The sequence below is a fragment of the Staurois parvus genome, unplaced genomic scaffold (genome assembly GCF_062004578.1).
Source record: "Staurois parvus isolate SC_StPar_1 unplaced genomic scaffold, SC_StPar_1.0 ptg000149l, whole genome shotgun sequence".
Taxonomy (NCBI): Eukaryota; Metazoa; Chordata; class Amphibia; order Anura; family Ranidae; genus Staurois; species Staurois parvus.
In genome coordinates, this window is record NW_028317945.1 from 5,498,789 (window position 1) to 5,524,172 (window position 25,384).

The 25,384-nt window shown below is 42.7% G+C and overlaps 1 protein-coding gene across 1 annotated transcript in view; it reads left to right on the plus strand.

Annotated features, from left to right (window-relative positions):
• The window catches only part of KDELR3 (KDEL endoplasmic reticulum protein retention receptor 3), a 60,748-nt gene that overhangs the window by 16,512 nt on the left and 18,852 nt on the right, over positions 1–25,384 (plus strand). Inside the window, exon 2 of the mRNA XM_089674270.1 lies at positions 2,797–2,897. Coding sequence (XP_089530396.1) covers positions 2,797–2,897 — 101 coding nt within the window. The remainder of the gene's footprint in view (positions 1–2,796; positions 2,898–25,384) is intronic.

Genomic DNA, 25,384 nt, shown 5'->3' on the forward strand with positions numbered 1-25,384 from the left:
ACAGCACGTGGGACTTTTGGTGTGCTTTCAGAAAATGCAGGAAAAAATAGAAATCTATAGGACTGCAGCTATAACTGTGGGTAAAATGCAGGAAACACCCTTTTACATTACACGGCCCCCACACCTCTGGACCTCTTTATATTACACAGCTCCCTGCACCTCTGGACTCCTTTAAATTACACAGCTCCCTGCACCTCTGGACCCCTTTACATTACACATCTCCCTGCACCTCTTTGACCCCTTTATATTATACAGCTCCCTGCACCTCCGGACCACTTTACATTACACAGCTCCCTGCACCTCTGAACCCCTGTACATTACACAACTCCCTTCACCTCTGGACCCCTTCACATTACACAGCCCCCTTTACATTACACAGCCCCTTTACACATTACACAGCCCCCCTGCACATTACACAGCCCCCCTAAGATGTCAAGAAAGCTAAGCGCCTCCCTCAACATCTTAGAGCTCAAGCACCACTGCACAACTGGACCCCCCTTGCTCAGGGACACCTGACCAGGGTGCCATCAAACAATGCCATAGCTAAGGCCTACATCAATTACAGGTGGGGTACCAGGAATTATGCAGCCTGAAAGGAAGCAAGTATGATCATCTCATGAATGACGAAACACTGTGCAGTTATTTTTGTTGTTCTTGGTCAGAGCCATCAGAGTGTACAGCTTCTCTGAGGAAGACAGACTCCCTGTTTGTCCTAACCTTGGAACATTGCAAAGGACATCCTGCTTCAAGATCCACCATTGCTAGGTGGATAAGACATCTCATCTCAAGAGCTTATACCCTAAAGGATAAAGCAACTCCTGCACTAACACATGCTTATTCCACCAGGACATCAAGTCTTTGTTGCTTAGCTTTGTAGGGCCAAACCTGGACTTCTGTTCATACCTTTTTGATGTTCAACCAAGTGGACAGCTAATCGTCTGCAGATGTAACTCAATCACAGGGTCCTTTTGACCCTTGTCAAGTGTCAGGCCTATTGGCACAGTTTTGTTTGCCTTGTTGTTGCCCTTTTGCTTGGGGAGGTCCCAGGGTCTATGAATATCCAGCCTGTCTCCTGTACTATACCATTAAAAGAGAAGTATGGGATTTTTTTTTAAATCAGACTTACCTAGGTGGATACAGCACCAGTCTGCCGCTGCATCTGTCCCCAGCTGGCTCTAAGGCTCAGAACTGAGAGATTAAAGACCGCTGATCACTCAGTTCTCCCCGCTGCTTTGCACAGAGAGCTGTGACTTTCAGTCACCACTGTCTGCTCTACTCCCACCACCAGCCTGCTATCGGCTGAAAACAGGTCACAGGAGTGACGAACTGTACACCTGTGATCCACAGAAGTACAGCCAAACAAGCTTTGAAAAGAAAGAGAATTTAGACCTACTTGTAAATTTAATTTCTTGGAGTACTGGACATAGGTCACCCTCCCCTCTGTTCCTGTGTTACTCTGTATTTCTTACTAAAAAACAGAGGACTTATGGAGTAGGTTAAGGATACAGAGGGATGCCCAGGGGGTGCCCCCCCAAAACCTCGAAAATGCTTTTTTTTGTACCCAATAATGTTACTGACCTGTTGCCAATAAATTAATTAGTTGAAAACTGTTCTTCTAACTCTTCCTTGTTAGTAGCACTTATTTTGCCAGCTTTTTGCTGCTCTGTCCTAACTTTTTCGAGATATGTTGCTGCAGCCAATTTCAAAATTATCTTATTTTTTCCTAAAATGGTATAGGGATGTTCAATTTGTATCTCCCGATGCCTGGGACATGTAGTTCCGGGCACTGGGCAGGAAGTTTTTTTTAATCTTGCTCGCAGCAGGGCTCACCTGTAAAATGGAAGCATTCAGATGGCAGCGCTGCCGCTAATTTCTTCCACACAGACCACAGTGCCGGCCTCCTCCACCAAACTGTGTACCTCTGTCTTGCCCATCTGCGGGCCCAAGACCAGTTCAACGGATGTCAGCGTGTAAAGGGGATGGAAGAGAGCAGACACATCCGCTCCCCTGCTCTTCTTGTCCTGAACCGGAAGTGACCCCCAGGGTTGTGGTGAAGAGGCCCTTGTCCTCATCAACATAGAGACAAGGTGCTTTGGGGGGAGGGGGGAGCCCCCCTGCCCCAAAGCACCCCCCCCCATGTTTAGGACATGTGGCCTTGCATGGTTTAGGGGGGAGGGGGGTGCTCGCTCGTCCCTTTCCTTACCTGGCGGGCTGCATTTTGGCGTGGGGTTTCCCTTAAAATCCATACTGGACCAGAAGGGCCTGGTATGGATTGGGGAGGAGGGGGGACCTCACACTGTTTTTTTTTTCTGTTTTTTTTTTTAATTGCCGGCAATAGATTTGTTTATATTCAACTGTCAACGGGCAACCCCGCTGACAGTTGATGACTCATGGGTTGTTAAGGATGCAGCGGCCACCCGCTCCTTAACAACCATGTTGTTCACTGCTTTTTAAGGATGCCAGGGGCCACCCGCTCCTTAACAACCAGCTACAGTCACACAAAATGCATAAGATTTACAAAAAAAAAAAAACCCACATCAAAAACGAGTGTGAAAAAAATGCTAAATGCATCAAACTCAATTTGTTTAGATGTGAACCTAGCCTTTAAGTCTGAAAACTTTAATGGCCATTCCAGCAGTCCTCAGAAAATGCTTCCGTTCAACCTATTTGTAGAAATATCTTCTTATTCACTTGGCAGGTAGGTAGACTCCAAAATGGAGGTCTTACTATTAAAATGAAATTATTTTAGATGATGAGCATGTGGAAAAATCTAACTTCATGTACTGTATCTTACAGGAATATCAGGGAAAAGCCAGCTATTGTTTGCTATTGTGTTTACCACACGTTACTTGGATTTATTTACTACGTTCATATCTATCTACAACACTGTCATGAAGGTAAGGAATAATAAACCAAACTGTATGTAAAGATATTGGAATTTAAGGCATGAATAATGCTTTCTTATGTTGCGTTATGGAGATAAGGAGGACAGGTGTTCTGTAGTCCAGCTGGGGGGGGTGGTTTCAGGTAAAGATGACACTGCTGTTTGGGATTTCATTGCAGCACAAGCAGCATAGTCAGCCCATTGCAAGACGTTATGAACTACCTCTTGTGAGTCCTGTCACATTACAGGAAGTCAGCTTGTGGCATGAGTTTTGATGCTTTCCATCCATTTTAAAGGAAACATATCAGCCAGAACACATAAATGTGAATGAGACCTGGGTCCCAGATTTTTTTTCCAGGCAAATGTGAGTTTTATGCAATTAACTTCCTGCATTAGTAGTCTGCTCTAATATTATACATGCTTTTTTTTGGACAGGACTTTTTTTTAGCTGATATAGATATATAATTGGTCAGCTGCCAGTGTCTCTTTAGGAAGGGCTCAACAATTCCCAAGTCGCCATGGTGACCAGAAACCATGTACTGCCAGCCCACACTGCCCCGTGCTCCTCCACCCCGGATCCTTAGCCCGCTCCTCTCCCCTGCCTCAGTGAAGCCCGGCCCAGTGTTCCTGGACCCTTGGCGTTTCCCCCATCCCTCCCTGTACTCAGAGTCCAGGTGGAGCACAGAATCCTGGACAGCCCCATGAAAGCCGTGCAGGCCCACCACACAGCCAACCCAATGGAGCAGAGGACGTGGCCTCTAACACCAACCTCCCTGTCCACACCACTGGATGAGTGCTCGGAGGGCGGCCAGCCGCATGGTGGAGTCAGTCAATGCCTCCTCAACTGCAGTGGCACTCCCCACTGGAGGACCAAAGTCATCAGGGCCACCAAGTCATGCCACCTATGTGACAGCGGACAGCCCCACCTCCAGCACAGTGCTGACCCCTCACTGACCCACAACAACCAGGCTACCCCTCCTGGCACCAGATCCTCTCCATTGACACGATCTGGAGGAGCCACGGCTGGACAGGTGAGAGCTGTCCTGCTGCCCCCCACCTGTCTCACTGCTGCTCCCCTCCTCTGATGCTGACCCCCCACCTGTCTCGCTACTCCACTCCTGTGACAATGTCCCCCACCTGACCCGCTACCCTCCACTTTTAATGCTACCCCCATCCTATCCCGCTGTCCCCGTCCTGTGACGCTTCCCCCTCTTGTTCTGATTCCCCCACACCTGGCTTGTAATATTTTAGTTGGCTCCTAGATTCAAAGGAAATTTGTCAAGCCCTGCTTTAGGGCCATGTGAGAGTGTCATTGGAGGCACTCAACAGTGACATGATCGCTAAAGAGTACAGAGTAAATAATCATTGATTTCATGGTGTCACTCCTTCACTGATGGAAACACTGCAAAATAAAACTATTGGGGAGATTTCTTGATTGTTAAAAAGCATAGGCATAAATAGTAACAGAACCATTCAAAGATGACCTGAAACTGGGTCAACTTTACTGGGTCAATAACCCTCATACTTATTCCATCAGAACACTTAACAACTTTAAATTTTGAGCAAGAACTTATGCCAGTCACAGACAAACTCTGAGAGCTGAACTGAACTTAAATGCCTGTCCTCACCATAAGTTCCTGACAGGCATCTGACTAATGAAAGGACCCAGAGGGCATAAGCAGGCACTAATCAGACATTGGCAAGGTAAAACTCACTTTAAATAGTTTTACCTTTAGCCTTTTAGGCTGGTCCAAACGAGCTATTACCTTCATTAGCAGATGCAGTGGCTGTGTGCACTGTATAAACTGTATGTAGGCTGAGCTATATACAGTGCTGTGTTCTGCCAACGGGATGCTGTCAAATCAAAATTGAGTCATGCTAAAAACTGTTCAGCCATTTACAGGGAACTTTGTATTTTCTGAATGAATACAGAGCTTCCTCTGATTGGCAGAGTTAGTCGGATGACATCACAATTTTCACCTCAACCAGCGGGGAAGCTTTGTATTCATTCAATAATAGAATACAAAGCTCCGTGTGAATGACTGAGCAGCGCTCAGCCTGACTGGGCTTTATTCCAGGAGCGGGATGGGAAGTTCTAACTTTTCTGAGGCCTTAAACACACCAAGCCACCTATTGAAGTTACTATCTCTGACTTAGATTCAGAGTCTCAATAGCCTGTCTCAGACTGTTTTAAGGCACTGCAGTCTTTTGCCATTACCTTATAATTACAAGTCATAGTTTTGAAACTTATTGACGTAGTATGTACTACCTTGTGTTTGGAGTATTGGCCTGCTGCCTCCAGCCTTGGGTTTCAGAGCCTCTGCAGCTGTAAAGACATTTCCATTATTCCAGCTATTCAAAGTGTTCATCTATGTGAACTATAAGCACCCCGAAGGGTCCTGGACCCCACCAGTGTGTGTGTTGCAACTCTGCCACTTTGAGGGGGAATTTGTTAAAAGATGGTCTGAACCCACTAGGGATGAAACAACTACCATATTTTCCGGCGTATAAGACGACTTTTTACCCCCTGGAAATCTTCTACAAAGTCGGGGGTCGTCTTATACGCCGGGTGTTGTGCTGAAACCATACCTGTACTTCCGAGCTGACGCTTCTGCGCATGTCTTCGGCAGCAGTAGACGATCGCTGATCACCATTCCTCGCAGAACTGCATGAGACGTCGGATGCAGCCGTTCAGTGCTCGATTGAGCTTTACTGAAACTGTGACATGTGCAGAAGCGTCTTCTTGCCGCTACCCGATGTGTATCCCTTCTCTGCATATCACAGTTTCAGTCAAGCTCAATCGAGCACTGAATGGCTGCATCCGACGTCTCATGCAGTTCTGCGAGGAATGGTGATCAGCGATCGTCTACTGCTGCCGAAGACATGCGCAGAAGCGTCAGCTAGGCAGTACCTTGCAGTTCTTGACCCCTTTATGAAATACGGTAATTAACATTAATTATTCATTATTATATATTAATAACTGTGGCAGTTCTCAGATCATCTTGGAGACAGGGAGGGCTGGGCAGGCAGGGAGAGCTGACCCACCCAATCCAAGCAGGCTTTGTATGCAGTGTGCACAGAAAATACTGGTACATCGCTTGCCGTGATTGGTTGGTAGAGGGGTAGTCTTATACGGCGAGTATAGCCCAAACCCTATATTTTAACAGGAAAAGTAGGGGGGTCGTCTTATATGCCCAGTCGTCTTATACACCGGAAAATACGGTAATCAACATAATCGATTATAATTAACTATGAAAATAGTTGTCAACTATTTCCATAATCGATTAGCTTGTCAGCCGATTAATTGGCTGCATACAAAGTGTATTATATGTTTACATATAAGAAAATACAGTGCAGCATACATACAGCTCAGTACACTGTCCATACAGGTCAGTAAGTGACTCGTGAATGTGTATGTGTAAGGAACAATGCCTCACGGGACATGTAGTCCTGTATAGAGTGCCCCTATTGCAAGTACCTTGTTATAGGGGCACTCTATACTATACTTTGTTGCTTTCTATAGGGGCACTTTGAAGGCAGAAGGAGCCAGAAGCTATGGTGGGGGAACCCAGAAGAGGAGAACTGGGGCTGCTCTGTGCAAAACCATTGCACAGAGCAGGTAAGTATGAGAAGTTATGACAAGTATGAGATAACTCAATTGGGGGTTTGCACTGAACATCTTGAAACAATATTTTACGAATTGGATCATTATGTATAAGTCTTGGAAGAAGATAACATGACTTTAAAACATTCCATTACCCAATTGCAACTCCCAACAAGAGGACCTGGAAAACAGGGAACGCAGCCAGAATATTCGTGTTTGTGGCATCCCTGAATCAGTCCCAGACCCCCAACTTAAATGATAGCTGCTGTCTCTTTTTACTACTCTGGCCCCCAAGGTCCCAGATATTGATTGGCGTATGGACCGGGCCCACAGATCTTTAGACCCGAAGCCTCCCGAGACACAGAGACGTTATCATTCGTTTTCATTACTGTGACAGCAAAGAAGCCTTGCTCAACTCCACTGGCAACAAAACCTCCCTTGACTTCAAAGGGGACAAACTCCAGATTTTCAGCGACCTATCCCCCATCACTTTGGCCAAGAGGCGCATCCTGAGGCCAATCACCGCTCATCTCCATCAGCACATTATCACTTATCGGTGGGGGTTTCTTTTAAGCTTGTTGTCTCCAATTACATTTCATAAGTTCTACTTTGAGGTTTACATGAAGCAGTCGCTTTCTTTAAACAACTAGGCCTTCCCCCACTGCCAGAAGATGGCTTACAGCAACCACCTGTCTCATCCAGGCCATCAACCACTCCAAGCAAGATTTGGACACTAGCCAAGTCCAGGATGAAGAGGTTCCCCCAAACCCCCCAACGGCCAAGATTACCTGGCTCACCTGGTTTCCCTACCTGAGCCTTCCCACTATTCCTTTTCTTAGTAACAGGTTCTTTGCCTCGCTGTTTCCCTGATGATGCTCCTGCATTCCCATGTGTATGTGCACAATAGGAACTTCCTATCAATTTTCGTATTCACTCGTGTATGTCCTGAATTTAGTCATTACAAGGCTAGCTGCGGTTGGCACCTGTCATCCGTAGACAGCTGCTGTGTTATCTCTTTGTACGTCGGGCTCCTAGCCCTGAATACTCAAGACATCTTTGATGCCTCGAGTTTATATCTTTGATGATATCTTTAACATTCTCTGTCTCCCCTGCGGCCCCTGATTTTTATGACACATTTGTTATTGTTAGGCCTGTTGCCTTAATTGAATTCTGGTTATCCACCTATGCTAATTTTCTTGTCTGATCGATGATATCCACATTGTATATTCAGGTTATACAGCTACTATACTCAATATTACCTCATGACAGCTCTAAAGCTGTTATCATATAATGTCAAAAGGCTTAATTCAATCAAAAAACGGTGGATAGCTCTGGGGGAGTTTAAATCCTTGGGAGCAGATATTGTATTCATCCAAGAAACTCATTTTACGCAGGGTGGCTCGTTTAATTTGCCTCCAAGAGTTTCTCTCAATCCTACTCAGCTTTTGACCCCTCTGGTAAAGCTGGAGTAGCTATCTTGATTAGGAAAAATTGTTCCCTGAGGGTCTTCTCTCGAGTCGATCCATATGGTCGCTATGTTCTATTGGAATGTACGTATGCTGATACTCCATTAGTACTTCTGAACTTGTATGCTCCCAACTCTGGTCAACTGTTATTTCTTTCCCAGACTTTAGACAAGTTAAGCTCAATATCAACTCTATGTGTGATAGTTGGAGGAGATTTTAACCTGGTCATGTCACTGCATAAAGACAGAAGAATGCTGTTCACCCCCACTCCGTCCAAGAGGCTATGCTCCACATCTACAGCTTTCCACAAATTGATTAGTAAGCATCACCTCTTTGACACCTGGAGGATGAAACATCCCCTCCACAGGCAATTTACGTTCTATTCTAATCCACACCACATGTACTCTAGGCTGGATCACTTCTTTATCACTGCTCCCATGATCCCCTCTCTAGTCTCTTCGGAGATCAACCCGATAACATGGTCAGATCATGCATCATTAACACTAGACGTCATTCTAACTCCGCTCCTAGAGTTTGTCATTGGCACTTCAATAAAAGTTTTCTACGTACAGAGCAGATTCGAGAGGAGTTGTCCCAAGGTTTGGACACTTTTATTTTCACTTAAATATTGGCACAGTAGACTCACCCTCCACCCTTTGGGAAGCCCATGATGCCGTCATCAGAGGACTTTGTATTTCTATTGGCGCTCTTTTTAAGAAAGGCTCCGCCCAAGCTAGGCAATCCTTATTATGCCAATTAACCGCAGTGGAAAGTTGATTGCTTAATATACCCTTTATACCCCGACTACAAAAGGTTTCATACAGTGAGGAACAGAAGTATTTGAACACCCTGCGATTTTGCAAGTTCTCCCACTTAGGAATCATGGAGGGGTCTGAAATTCACATTGTAGGTGCATTCCCACTCCGAGAGACAGAATTAAAAAAAAAATGTAGGAAATCACATTGTATGATTTTTAAAGAATTTATTTGTCTTGCACTGCTGAACATAAGTATTTGAACACCTAAGAAACAGCAAGAATTCTGGCTCTCAAAGACCTGTTACTGTGCCTTTAAAAAGTCCACCTCTACTCTACTCATTAATCTAATTTAGTAGCACCTGTCTGAGCTCTTTAAAGACACCTGTCCACCCCACAGTCAGTCAGACGCCAACTTCTACCTTGGACAAGATCATAGAGCTGTCAAAAGACACCAGAGACAAAATTGTGGACCTCCACAAGGCTGGAAAGGGCTACGTGGCAAGTGCCAAGCAGCTTGGTGAAAATAGATCAACTGTTGGAGCAATTGTTAGAAAATGAAAGAGGCTAAAGATGACTGTCAGTCTCCCTCAGACTGGGGCTCCATGCAAGACCTCACCTCGTGGGGTATCACTGATGATAAGAAAGGTGAGGAATCAGCCCAGAACTACAAGGGAGGAGCTGGTCAATGACATGAAGAGAGCTGGGTCCACAGTTTCAAAGGTCACTGTTGGTAGAACACAACGCCATCATGGTTTCAAATCATGCATTGCACGGAAGGTTCCCCTGCTTAAGTCATCACATGTCCAGGCCCATCTGAAGTTTACCAATGACCATCTGGATGATTCAGAAGAGGCACGGGAGTCATGTGGTCAGATGACACCAAAGTAGAACTTTTTGGTCTAAACTTCACTCGTCGTGTTTGGAGGAAAAAGAAGGATGAGTTGCATCCCAAGAACACCATCCCTACTGTGAAGCATGGGGGTGGTAACATCATGCTTTGGGGGTGTTTTTCTGCAAAGGACAACTGCACTGTATTAAGGAGAGGATGAATGGGGCCATTTATTGTGAGATTTTGAGCAACAACCTCCTTCCCTCAGTCAGAGCATTGAAGATGGGTCATGGCCGGGTCTTCCAACATGACAACGACCCGAAGCGCAGAGCCAGGATAACCAAGGAGCGGCTCCGTAAGAAGCATATCAAGATTCTGGAGTGGCCTAGCCAGTCTCCAGACCTAAATCCAATAGAACACCTTTGGAGGGAGCTGAAACGCCGTGTTGCTCAGCGACAGCCCCGAAACCTGACAGATCTAGAGGAGATCTGTGTGGAGGAGTGGGCCAAAATCCCTGTTGCAGTGTGTGCAAACCTGGTCAAGAACTACAGGTAACGTTTGACCTCGGTAATTGCAAACAAAGGCTTCTGTACCAAATACTAACACTGATTTTCTCAGGTGTTCAAATACTTATGTTCAGCAGTGAAAGACAAATAAATTCTTTAAAAATCATACAATGTGATTTCCTGATTTTTTTTTTTTTAATTCTGTCTCAGAGTGGGAATGCACCTACAATGTGAATTTCAGACCCCTCCATGATTTCTAAGTGGGAGAACTTGCAAAATCGCAGGGTGTTCAAACACTTCTGCTCCTCACTGTATGTGATCAAATTAGGGTTCTTGATCTACATAAAACAGCTCAATCTCTTACCTGGGCAAGGCAAAAATTCTATGAGTTCTCCAAATTGCTTGAGGTGATTGTAGCCGTATTAGTGCACTTGCGACAAAAACAATTCAGTACTGTCCGTGATACTTTTTTTATTTGCACTAACATACAATTTTGAGGATAAGCTTTCGGGGAGTGTCCCCTTCTTCAAGGTCCAAGCAGTACTGTTAAAAAGTTTTAGCAGAATGTTAGAAGATATGTGGGGATTGAGAAAAAAAAAAAAAAGCAGAAAGAAACACAAGCCTAAGGTTAGCCTAGAGATAAGAACAGGAAAGCAAAGAGCAAAGACTGGGGGGGGGACAGCACTCACAGAGGGAGACTCATTGAGGTCTTCCATAATGTGGTCCGTTTGTGCGAAATGGTGTCCCACAGGTGTGCAAAGGTCATCTTTTTTATGTTCCTTGATGGTATGTGTGTGCAGATTCATCCTTGTTTGCAACTTCTGTCCTGTTTCGCCAACATAAGATCCTTTGCTACACTTTCTGCACTGGATAAGGTACACAACATTACTGGAGGTGCAGCTGTATGATCCAGAGATATTGAAGATCCCTTTTGAGTGTTTGACACTTTCTGATGGATTGATTTGGTTGCACAGTTTGCAGCGTTTTTTATTGCAGGGTTTGCTTCCATTATTTGTGACATCTTGATCAGAAGGAAGTTTCCTACTGATTAGTTTATTTCTGAGGTTGAGGGGTTGTCTGAAGGCCAGTATTGGAGGTTGCTGGAATATTTCTTTCAGAGTTCCATCCTCTGTTATGATGGGTTGTAAATATTTGATTATTTTTCTTATTCCTTCTAGTGCTGGGTTGTATGTGTACTAGAGGTACACGGTTGTTTGTTTTTTTTCTCTTTGTACTGAAGCAGATTTTCTCTTCGGGTTCTCAAGGCTGTGTTTATGCTGGTGTTGATAGTTTTGTCCTTGTAACCTTTCTTATGGAAGGAGTCTGCTAGTGTCCCAAGATGTGTATCTCTGTCTCTTGGGTCAGAACATATTCGGTGGTATCTAATGGCCTGACTGTGTATGATGGCACGTTTCGTGTGTTGGGGGTGGAAGCTAGAACTGTGGAGGTAGTTGCATCTCTCAGTGGGTTTCCTGTGTATTGAGGTGTGAAGCGTATCATCCCTGATGTATACTGTGGTGTCTAGGAAGTTGACGTACATATTTGAGTATTCCATTTTTAGTTTGATTGATGGATGAAAAGTGCTGATCACTGAGTAAAATTGTTTTAGGTGTTCTTCACCTTCTGTCCATATGATGAAATTATCATCAATATAGCGATAGTATCTGTATGGTTTTTGTTCCATGCTGTTCAAGAATTTTTCCTCCAGGTCAGCCATAAATAAATTGGCATATTGGGGTGCCATTTTACTTCCCATCGCAGTACCCATGCATTGAAGAATGATGATTGAAAAACGCTGCAAACTGTGCAACCAAATCAATCCATCAGAAAGTGTCAAACACTCAAAAGGGATCTTCAATATCTCAGGATCATACAGCTGCACCTCCAGTAATGTTGTGTACCTTATCCAGTGCAGAAAGTGTAGCAAAGGATTTTATGTTGGCGAAACAGGACAGAAGTTGCAAACAAGGATGAATCTGCACAGACATACCATCAAGGAACATAAAGAAGATGACCTTTGCACACCTGTGGGACACCATTTCGCAAAACCGGACCACATTATGGAAGACCTCAATGTTTTAGTTCTTAAAGGAAATTTCAAATCCATCCAGGAAAGAAAAACTTTTGAACTAAGAATGATAATTCTATTTGACACAAGAGATAACAGCCTTAATTTGGACATGGGATTCCTCAGTCATTATCCAACATATTTATGACTCGCTCTGTGAGTTCTGTTCCCCCCCCCCCCCCCCAGTCTTTGCTTTGATATCCATCCCTCCTACCAGATGGCTGCTTTTAACGCTTTCTTTGACTCACTACATCTGCCACATTTATCACCTTCTGATGTCAGTTCTTTAACAACGTCCAGAAGTTCTTCCATAGAGACCTCTGCGTTTAAGCACCTCCCTTCTCATAAATCCCCGGGAGCGGATGGTCTTCCCTACTCATGTTACATATCCTTTATTGGCATCTTAGCCCCCCATTTACTTGACCTGTTCCATGCTCTCCTGAAAGGGACCCACCTAAACAATGACTTTCTGCACTCATACATCTCTGTGATTCCGAAACAAGGCAAGGATCAATCCCTTCCAGACAATTATCGCCCCATAGCCTTGTTGAATTCCGATTACAAAATATTCAAAAAAATACTGGCTAATAGGCTGGCCAAATGCATCTCCAAACTTATACACAGGGACCAGGTGGGATTTGTCCCAGCTAGACACGTGGGGAATAACACTAGGAGGACCACTGACCTGATTGATCTCATAAACAAGTCTCCAATTCCCACTCTCCTGTTAAGCCTAGATGCCCAAACGGCATTTGACAGATTAGGATGGCCTTATATGTTTCAAACCTTGGAGAAATTTGGCTTCTGTGGACCATTTGTAAATGCTTTGAAATCCCTTTACTCCACTTCCTCTTCCCAGGTAAAATTGGCTTCATATTTATCTCCTACATTTCAGATGTCCAATGGAAAACGCCAGGGATGCCCTCTTTCCCCTTTACTATTTATCTTCTGCTTGGAGCCCCTAGCAATAGCTATCAGATCCAATCATGATATTCATGGGATACATGCTTACAATTGTGAATTTAAACGTTCCTTGATTGCTTCCTGTTCTCCACCGCACTCTCCAACTCTTTGGTGCTTTATCTGGGTATAAGGTTAACATCTCTAAAACGGAAGCATTACCACTTCACATCCCCCCCCCCCCCTCTCATCCTATCCTCTCTAAAGTTAAATTTCCCTAACGCTGGTGTTCCCACTCCTTGATGTATCTAGGTACTAACCTTACCTCCTCAAATCATTCCCTCTATAAAGCTAATTTTCCGCCCCTCTTCCAAACCATTACACAATCTTTGAAATCTTGGGACAAGCTTAGCATCTCTTTCCTAGGAAGGATTAATGTACTTAAAATGGCCATACTGCCCAAACTATTGTATCTGCTTGAGACGCTTCCAGTTCCTATCCTCATGTCCAAGCTGCGTTCCCTTCGGAAGTCTTTCCTTCAATTTATCTGTCATAAAAAATCTCACCGAATTGCCCGCACAGTTCTGCTCTCGCTACGATCTAATGGAGGCCTAGGGGTTCCAGATCTTGTGAAATATTATTTGGCTGCACATTATTATTATTATTATTATACAGGATGTATATAGCGCCAACAATTTGCGCAGCGCTTTACAAAATGAAGTTAGACATTACAGTTACAATACAATTTGGTACAAGAGGAAACAGAGGGCCCTGCTCGTTAGAGCTTGCAATCTAGGGACACATCTCCACACAATCAATTCTTGGTCTTCCCAACATCCCCCCAATAAAAAGTCCAAGATCGAATGGTTGCAGCTACATCCATTGCACCCCTGCTCCCTACTCTGGTCCATGACTTCCACTGAAGTTTCCCTCCATAAACACCGGCTGCTTGAACCAATGCAATTTACGTTGTTAATATGGAGGCGTTGTGGAGGTAGATTCTCTTTGTCCTCCCCTTGCTCATCTTTAACTAATATCATACTTAATCCTAATCTTCCGGATAGCTTAACCCCTGCCCGTATAAGTCCCTAGGCTAAAGTTAACTTATTTCAACTAAGACATCTGGTGAAACCAGTGTCTCGGAAGCTTAAATCCTTTACAGAGTTGCAAAAATCTACCCATATACCTCCTCACAGCATTATGTTTACTTGCAGATACAACGTTTTTTTTCCTCCAAAATCCCCTCCCTAACTTTAGAAAAGCCTACTCACTTTGAATGCATTTGCATTCAATGTCCCTACCAATGGGGCCTAATCTCCTCCATTTATAAACTATTACAAGAATCTTCTCCCCTAACTATAGACCTACATCTCTATATGCGGTAATGGCCCCAAATACTCCAAACAAGATATTACTCTAGATCACTGGAGTAAGATTTGGGAGGCCGCCTCCAGGTCTTCTAGATGTGTGGTATATAAAGAAAATACCTATAAAGTTTTGATGTTTTGGTATAGGACCCCTGAGGTCCTTCATGCTCGTGATCCAAATGTTTCTCCTGTCTGATAGCGATGTGGCAAGGAAATTGGTACTCTTTTTCAAATTTTCTGGCTATGCCAACACATAACACCTTTCTGGAGTGAGGTCTTAAACCTTTTATGACTTCTTTTGCAGGTCCACATTCCATTTGATCCTCTCCACTTTTTATTAGGCCTACCTTTTGCAGACCTAGCCAAGCAGGCCAAGAAACTATCCTCCCATGCCTTAACAGCGACCAGGAGAACCATACCCATGCATTGGTTATCCACTACACCTCCCTCACGGTCAGAATTGATAAAACTTATTGGTGAGGTTAGAAGAATGGAATATTTAACTGCCATACATGACAACCTTATCCCCCTTTTTTAAGCTGTTTGGGAGCCATGGGATCTTTCCACCTATCTACTCAGATGTCCTGATTACTCCTGCTAGCCCACTGTTATCCTATGACATTGTATGCATGTGCATTTTTCATCAACAAGTTTACTCCACTCTTCCTTTGTTTTGTTCATACATCCACTTCTGATGATACCTCTGGACTCATGTGACTTATGTTACTGATTTAATTACTCCCTGCCTAAATGTTTCCCAATGTTATGACCACTTTTGTATGTCTTAACTAACTGCCTGTTGTATGTATAAAAAACAAAATTATATAAAAAAAAATCCAATGTTTACAATCACTTTAAGGGCTCTGTGCATCTAAACCCAGAGAAGCTGAAGGCTGATAGACTGTAGGTAATATAAGGCATTACAATTACATTTAAAGTAAATGTTTATCATGATTGTACATTATATTTAAAATGAATATATCCATTCCAAAAAGTCTCAGTCTATAAAAGATTTATATTCCCCCTCACCCTTTCATATAGCTTCATGTCTGACTCCCAGTTGTTAAAATACACTGTATATCCTATTTCAGATAGATATATTGTAAATACACTCACTAGCCACTTTATTAGGTACAGCTTGCTAGTAGTACCGGGTTGGCCCCCTTTTGCTTTCAGAACTGCCTTAATTCTTTGTAGCATTGATTCAACAAGGTGTTGGAAACATTCCTCAGAGATTTTGGCCCATAGCGACATGAGTTACTGTTGCCTTTCTATTATCTCAAATCAGTCTGCCCATTCTCCTCTGACATCAACAAGGCATTTACGTCCACGCAACTGTTGCTCACTGAATATTTTCTCTTTTTCAGACTATTCTCTAAAACCCTAGAGGTGGTTGTGCATGAAAGTCCCAGTAGATGATCAGTTTTTGAAAAACTCAGAATAGCCCATCTGGCACCAACAACCATGCCATGTTCAAAGTCACTTAAATCCCCTTTATTCCCCATTCTGGTGCTCAGTTTGAACTTCAGCAAGTCGTCTTCACCACGTCTAGATGCCTAAATGCACTGAGTTGCTGCCATGTGATTGGCTAATTAGCGATTTATGTTACCAAGAAATTGAACAGGTGTACCTAATAAAGTGGCCAATGAGTATATACATACAATTATTATTACTTTCACTGTTTCACAGTATAAATTAACCCCTTATAATAGTGATTATCTGCTGTTGTTGTACTATAAAAGGGCTCACTTTTGTTTTTAACCCCATCAAGACAGGCGATGCATGCTGCTTCTACTAAATGGCTTATGCTGGCCATACACATATCGATTTTCAGCAAAGAATATTTGTAGGAATATTTGTAGAAAACATCTTTGTACATTGAATAAATGGACGAATGTGTTTAAAAAATTCTGCTTGCTTTTATCATTCAATTTTAAAACAAATGTAATTTCTGAACGAAAACCACATACACTGTCCGAACATTTGTTAAATGGAGAAAAAGTCACTGTGGTTGAAAATGAAAATCGATTTGACCCCACTAATGATTAGATAATTGAATGAAAGTTCTTAAAACGTACATTTTTAAACCAAAAATGTGTTCGTGTATGGCCAGCACAGGCGAGCTTGCATCAAGCTACCTGCCTATGACAAAAGAGAGTCATGCATAACATATTACAATATTGTCTTTTTTTAAATATTTTTTTTTATATTTTTCTTTGCATAAAAATTTTAATCTCTGAGTCTGATGATATGTACCAGATTCAATAGTATATACAATATCTCTTCTGTCTGTTATTCTGACAGTGGATTAGTTATTTGGTTCCCTAACCATATAGCTGGTTATTTATACACTATATTGCCAAACGTATTGAGACATCCCTCCAAATCATTGGATTCAGGTGTTCCAATCACCTCCGTGGCCACAGTTGTATAAAATCAAGCACCTAGGCATGCAGACTGCTTCTACAAACATTTGTGAAAGAATGGGTTGCTCTCAGGAGCTCAGTGAATTAAAGCGTGGTACCATGATAGGTTGCCACCTGTGCAATAAGTGAAATTTCCTTGCTACTAAATATTCCACGGTCAACTGTTAGTGGTATTATAACAAAGTGAAAGCAACTGGGAACAACAGCAACTCAGCCACGAAGTGGTAGGCCACGTAAAATGACAGAACGGGATCAGCGCATGCTGAAGCACACAGTGCGCAGAAGTGACCAACTGTCTGCAAAGTCAATAGCTAAAGACCTCCAAACTTCATGTGGCCTTCAGATTAGCACAGCAGTGCATAGAAAGCTTCATGGAATGGGTTTCCATGGCAAGCCTTACATCACCAAGTGCAATGCAAAGCACCAGTTGCAGTGGTGTAAAGCACGCCACCACTGGACTCTAGAGCTGTGGAGACGTATTCTCTGGAGTGACAAATCACACTTCTCTGTCTGGCAGTTTAATGGACGTGTCTGGGTTTAGCGATTTCCAGGAGGATGGTACTTTCCTGGCTGCATTGTGCCAAGTGTAAAATTTATTGAAGGGGGGATTATGTTGTGGGGTTGTTTTTCAGGGGTTGGGCTTGGCCCCTTAGTTTTAGTGATTGGAACTCTTAAGGCGTCAGCATACCAAGACATTTTGGACAATTTCATGCTCCCAACTTTGTGGGAACAGTTTGGGGATGGCCCCTTCCTGTTCCAACATGACTGCGCATCAGTGCACAAAGCAAGGTCCACAAAGACATGGATGAGCGAGTTTGGGGTGGAGGAAGTAGACTGGCCTGCACAGAGTTCTGACCTCAATCCGATAGAACACATTTGGGATGAATTAGAGTGGAGACTGCGAGCCTGGCCATTTCGTCTGACATATGTGCCTGACCTCACAAATGCGCTTCTGGATGAATGGTCAAACATTCCCATAGACACACTCCTAAACCTTGTGTACAGCCTTCCCAGAAGAGTTGAAGCTGTTATAGCTGCAAAAGGTGGGCCAACTCAATATTGAACCCTGTGGACTAAGACTGGAATGCCATTAAAGTTCATGTGCATGTAAAGGCAGGTGTCACAATACTTTTGGCAATATAGTGTATTTACCACTGCATACAGATATTCAAGAATACATTACTTTAATATTAATTCAATTCTATACCAAACTTTTTTTAAAATGTTTTTTCCAATTAATCTAAACAATAATTGACCAATTAATCGATTATAAAAATAATCGTCAGTTGCAGCCCTAGTACTGGGACCCAGAGAAATTCCTTTTCTCTGGTGCATGCAAGACCCGCAGTGGAAACTGATGTCCTTCAGCACCCCCCTCTAGAGAGGGACCCTCTGACCTACTAGGTCAACCAGGACCAGCATTGACTGTCCTTCACCCTGGATCTAAATCCTTAGCATCACCCATGCACACTTGATATACAGTATCTTAGAGTATTGACTCCTGTGTTTTGCCTATTGCCTTTTACTGGCATTCCCATTGTGAACACTAAGACAACCTCCTGGCATTGTGCATCCTATTGGACAACATCTTTCCTCCCATGTAGGAGCATCAGGCATTGGGGGACTCACCTTTTATAGACTTCCCTTGTCTCTTCATGGTCTACTTCCACCACTTTCTGTGCTATTGCGGGTTCTTTTGTTGAGTAGTCTAACATGTCTACCTCTATGGAGAAGGCTGTCTTCTCTGTCGCCACTCAGCTTCTCCATCAATCTTGTGTGGATTCTTCTCACCATATTTTTGGAAAGGTGGGATCTCTTATTGGAGAATCCTATTTTCCGGAGCTGCTTTGTGGCTGCCTAGAACAGGTGTTTTGTTCTACATTGTGGGATCTTGTCTCAGGTCTCCTGGTTTGGACTCAAATGGACATCATCAAGGTACTGCCATGTCTTCACCACTCAAACTTCACTAATACAGTGATCAGTGGCTAATAAAAAGTGCTGACACTGTACTGACACTCAGCAGGAAGGGGTTAATATCTGGGGTGATCAAAGGGTTAATAGTGTGTTGTGTGTTCTTTACTGTGTGCTATGTTTTACTAGAGAGACATGCTGTGCAGAGAGATACAAAGCAGAATGCTGACAGGAGAGAGACCTGTGTTGTTTACACACAGGTCTCTCCCTTGGCAGCTTTGCCCGACTATTGCCGAGTGACAGTGTTCAAGCCCCTATTTTAAATGTAAATCACGTATATATACGTGATTTTGTGCAGCCCTGCCACCCTGTAGCAGTTGCTTGGTTTTTTCTTATTTATAAGCGGTGATGGAGGGCGGCTCCCTAGCCCCGGAGGATGTCTTTTGATGATGAAATGCGTCGGGCGGAGCCTCCCTCTGACGTCATCACGCTGCGCACCTTTTTAGAAACTGTTCATAAATGCTGATATTCCTCTGTTCATCTGTAAGTACGATTTTATTTGCACAATAAAGGCACATTGATTTTACTGCACTATGAGAGGCATGTTTTATTTTCCATGATACTGTCCCGACAACGCTAAGGGAATGGCTTACTAATCTAAGTGCAATCTGGATCCTGATATGATATAGAAGTCTGGATGGTATTACATCGATACAAAGCTTATAATGACCCCCTATAGTTAAGGGGTCTCTTCATTTGGTAAGCCTCCATTTTATCCACATGGTGGTGGTTTGTTCACACACAACGCAACATTTAATTGCCACCCTGCAGTACTTCTGCTATAAGGCGGAGGGCAAGTGGTTAACCTGTGTGCAGGCAGAGTCCATATGGTTACTTCATGCACTGAGCAACCATACCTCATTGATTTGTCCATCAATGCACAAATGCCACCTAGTGTTCAATATAGAGAAGACCACCTAAATGCACTAATCATTTTGTAATCCATATCTAAAATCCCTCCTCCTCTAAATTCCTCTAGGCTTACCACAATTCTAAATATAAGACCATAAAAAATAGAATGGAATGAAAACCTACTTAAAATCCCCCTAGGAGCCCCCTATTAAACCCATTATTATAATCTATTGGGGTAATACGTTTCCCATTACTGAAGTAACAGATTTTGACTTCTAAGTCTCCACTTTAGCATTTTTTTCTTCCCTTAAATGCCTTACAGCAGGGGTGTCACACTGGCGGCCCTCCAGCTGTTTTTGCAAAACTACAAGTCCCATCATACCTCTGCCTTTGGGAATCATGCTTGTAACTGTCAATCTTGCAATGCCTCATGGGACTTGTAGTTTGGCAACAGCTGAAGGGCCACCAGTGTGACAACCGTGCTTTACAGGAAGCTCTCCCCCCTATTTCTGTATATGGACCCAACGAGCAGGGCCTGTTTCCTCTTGTACCAAAATGTATTGTAACTGTTATGTCTACCATTTTCTAAAGTGCTGTGCAAACTGTTGACGCTATATAAATCCTGTATAATAATAGTGTTCTCAGCCCCAGAATACCTAGTATTGGCTATTCCTTTTCAAAAATCAGTAATGAAGCAATTTAAATCTTTATCGATCTCATTTCATTTCTTGAAATTTCTTTCACAAGATCACTTCCGCTTCAATGCCTGGTTACCTTATCTATACCTATAAAGGAAAGATGAGAAGGATCCTGATTGTGTGCTGCCCTAAAGTGGTTGGAGAGACTATATTTTCTATGCCCATTTTTAATGTAATACAGTCAGGTCCATAAATATTGGGACATCTACACAATTCTAACATTTTTGGCTCTGTACACCACCACAATGGATTTGAAATGAAACAAACAAGATGTGCTTTACCTGCAGACTGTCAGCTTTAATTTGAGGGTATTTACATCCAAATCAGGCAAACAGTGTAGGAATTACAACAGTTTGCATATGTGCCTCCCACTTGTTAAGGGACCAAAAGCAATGGGACAATTGGCTTCTCAGCTGTTCCATGGCCAGGCGTGTGTTATTACCTCATTATCCCAATTACAATGAGCAGATAAAAGGTCCAGAGTTCATTTCAAGTGTGCTATTTGCATTTGGAATCTGTTGCTGTCAACTCTCAAGATGAGATCCAAAGAGCTGTCACTATCAGTGAAGCAAGCCATCATTAGGCTGAAAAAACAAAACAAACCCATCAGAGAGATAGCAAAAACATTAGGCGTGGCCAAAACAACTGTTTGGAACATTCTTAAAAAGAAGGAATGCACCGGTGAGCTCAGCAACACCAAAAGACCCGGATGACCACGGAAAACAACTGTGGTGGATAACCGAAGAATTCTTTCCCTGGTGAAGAAAACACCCTTCACAACAGTTGGCCAGATCAAGAACACTCTCCAGGAGGTAGGTGTATGTGTGTCAAAGTCAACAATCAAGAGAAGACTTCACCAGAGTGAATACAGGGGGTTCACCACAAGATGTAAACCATTGGTGAGCCTCCAAAACAGGAAGGCCAGATTAGAGTTTGCCAAACAACATCTAAAAAAGCCTTCACAATTCTGGAACTACATCCTATGGACAGATGAGACCAAGATCAACTTGTACCAGAGTGATGGGAAGAGAAGAGTATGGAGAAGGAAAGGAACTGCTCATGATCCTAAGCATACCACCTCATCAGTGAAGCATGGTGGTGGTAGTGTCATGGCGTGGGCATGTATGGCTGCCAGTGGAACTGGTTCTCTTGTATTTATTGATGATGTGACTGCTGACAAAAGCAGCAGGATGAATTCTGAAGTGTTTCGGGCAATATCTGCTCATATTCAGCCAAATGCTTCAAAACTCATTGGACGCCGCTTCACAGTGCAGATGGACAATGACCCACAGCATACTGCAAAAGCAACCAAAGAGTTTTTTAAGGAAAATAAATGGAATGTTATGCAATGGCCAAGTCAATCACCTGACCTGAATCCGATTGAGCATGCATTTCACTTGCTGAAGAGAAAACTGAAGGGAAAAGACCCCAAGAACAAGCAGGAACTGAAGACAGTTGCAGTAGAGGCCTGGCAGAGCATCACCAGGGATGAAACCCAGCGTCTGGTGATGTCTATGCGTTCCAGACTTCAGGCTGTAATTGACTGCAAAGGATTTGCAACCAAGTATTAAAAAGTGAAAGTTTCATTTATGATTATTATTCTGTCCCATTACTTTTGGTCCCTTAACAAGTGGGGGGCACATATGCAAACTGTTGTAATTCCTACACTGTTCACCTGATTTGGATGTAAATTAAAGCTGACAGTCTGCAGTTAAAGCACATCTTGTTTGTTTCATTTCAAATCCATTGTGGTGATGTATAGAGCCAAAAATGATAGAATTGTGTTGATGTCCCAATATTTATGGACCTGACTGTATGTTCTCCAATGCGTTTGGATAATTTTCTGGTTGTGCGTCCAACGTAATATAATCCACACAAACAAGTAATTAAGTGTGTGACATACTATCACATGTGATGAATTTCTTTATATCATATGTTTTACCTGTAGTGGAGTAAAATTCAGCTGTGTGCCTGTTTTTATTTTTCATTATTTTACAGACTTTACACCTTCTGCACCTAAAAAACCCTTTCTTTTCTAAAAATGTTACATTTTTTTTAGGGGGGTCCATGATGTTTTTAGCTATAATATTCCTTAACCCTGGGGCTCTTTTATAGATGAAATTAGGTGTTTTTGGTAGGATACTCTTCAGGGAATGGTCTCTTAGTAAAATTGGCCAATGTTTCTTAATTCTTTTTTCCACCTCTTTATATCAAGTGTTATATCCAGTTATAAAAGCCATATCAAATTTTACTTTGGTTTTCTTTTTTTGTTTAGTGAATAATTTCTCCTTATCCATTTTCCTTACCAGGTCCCTAGTTTTTTCCAAATCCTTTTGTTTATATCCTTTTTCCGTAAACCTTTCTATTAATAAATTTGATTGAACCATGAAATCTTCATCTTGTATGTAATTTCTTTTCATTCTCATGAACTGTCCCTTATATACCCGTTCCAATCTGTTTCTTAGGTACGGGTATGAAATGATGGTCCTCCCTTTCAGGTTTCAAGATCTAGAAAGTGTACCATCTCATTATTCACGGTGCTAGTACATTTAATATCATACGGGTTACTATTTAACCCTTGTAAAAATCACATAAATTCCTTCTGGTCTCCCTCCCAAATAATAAAGATATCATCAATATATCTTTGTATAATCTAAGCATGGGCCATACTTTGGAAAATACTTTTGTTCAGGAAAATGTTGGCTACACTTGGTACATATCAGGCTTCCATAGCCACCTCTTTCACTTGATTGTAGAAATCCCCCCCAAACCAAAAATAATTATTGGCCATTGCCATATCAAGACCCTCAAAGATAAATTTTCTCTGGGTGGTGTTAATGTTAGATAAAGGCCCAATCTACAGCCTTCAGCCCATCTTTCTGTTTAATGTTTGTATATAGGGACTCTACGTCCACATTGGCTAGTATGGTATTGTTCTGTACTGGAATATTTTTAAGCATATTAATAAGTTCTCTACTGTCTTTAACCACTTGGCAACAGGGATATAGCCGGAAGATGGCTACAGCACGGCTGTCCAGTTCACGTCATGTGACGTCCTCCCAGAGTACGCCCCCAGCTGCGTACACCTGGCTTTGTCTGTGATTGCTGTGTCCTACCGATACAGCTGATCACATGTCAAAGTAAAAGGCCAATCACAGTGGATTTTACTACATGATCAGCTGTGCCCAGTGACACAGCTGATCACAAAGTAAATACAGTTGATGGTTATCGGCAGCACTTTCCTCAAGCTGTCACAGCATGAGGTAAGTACTGCTGATAACCAGCAAGTGTCACAGAGGACATCTGCACTGATTATCAGTGCCGCCCAGTAGTTCCACCCATCAGTGCCGCCAGTCATTGCCACCTCATCAGTGCTCCCTATCATTGCAGCCTCGTCAACGCACATCAGTGAAGTTTGAAAAATGTTATAAAAGAAACAAAAGAAAAACTTTTTTTCGTGCTCTTTTTCATTTATAATAAAAAAAATAAAAAACTCAATGGTTATTAAATATCACCAAAAGAAAGCTCTATTTGTGTGAAAAAATGATAAAAATTTCATATGGGTACGGTGTTGCATGACTGCGCAATTTTCATTCAAAGTGCAACAGCGCTGAAAATTGGCCTGGTCAGGAAGGGGCTAAAAGGAAAGCCCGTCCTTTACTAGCTAGTTTCTGTAAATAAATGTCTATATATTCCTCAAGTCTGAAATAGAGAGACCCTATTCCACTAATAATTGATGGAGACATCAGGTACATAGGACAAGTGATGATTGGAGGAAAAGTGAAGAACAGCAGTTGGAGAGCATCTGGGGCAAACAACGCTTTATGACCTTTTCTTACAAATAAGAGGGCCATAGATCTTTGGTGAGTGCTTTGTGGTGACACAGGAGGTAGAGCACTTTGGGTAGATTTGGTGGCACAGAAACAGTATTTCCATATTGGTGTTGGACTGCATGGAGCACCATTTATTGTTTATGTTATTTTGGTCTATGGTATTTGGAAATTAGGTGCGGGGTGTCTGTGGGGAGTGTAATCGCCCACTTATAGTTTCACTTTCACAATTATACGTGTACCTCAAACCCTGCATGGCAGGTCAAGCTTGTCTGAGGGGGACAAGTGTTTCTTTGGATTATTGGCAGGCAGGGCATATTAATGTCCTGCTGCAGGTACCCCCTTAAAGGAACAGTAAATGCTTTAATTACTTTGGAGGGCCTTTTCATCTGGGGTTAGGTTCATCTTTGGCTCAGAGGCACTTCTTACATATTGCAGAGGATGCTTCTTCTTTATGCATAGCGCTATTTGGTTGCTTACATTTCACAAGTATAGAGCTAGGGTCTGTCTCCCATGTCCTGCTACCTTTTTGGAGATGCTTTCCTTGCAAACTATCCCTTCCGTCATAACTTTGCAAGATCAAATTTTTGAATTTGCTGGAATCAGGAGTCACTTCACACCGTTTGTATGCTGTTGTGTTCTAGCCGTTTCAGGGTTTTCCCTGCGAAGTCTCACTGTTGCGGGTGTTGGCCCTTCTGGCTGCTCTTACCCTAGGTTCACACCTAATAGTTTTCAGCAGCGTTTTGCAGAAACGCACTACAGTCCATTTATTATGATTTCCTCTGGGACATGTTCACACCTCCGCGTTTTCACCCGTTCATTTTTTTTGAAAGGGTCAGGGACTTTTTTAAATGTGAAAAGTTGCGTTTTTAGTACTATACACTTCAGTGGAAATGCTGCAGAAGAGCATGTAATGCGTTTTTGCTCCATTTTAATCTTAGCAACAAGAACAAAATGCATCAAAAACGCATGTGCAAAAATGGATCAAACACAAACTGCGTAGGTGTGAACCTAGCCTTACTCATCATAAAATGTTTTATGTTTGGAGTCCATTGAGGGACAAAGATCCCACCCTCTGTGTTTATATTTATGCTCTTGGTACTGCTTGCTGTGAATTGAGGCATTCTGGCCAGAGGAGGTGTTATCCTGGGCTGGCCTACAATTTTTTTGTTTGCCAGTCTCCAATCCTTAACAAGAAAATTTAGAAATAAAACCCTGGCTTAGAC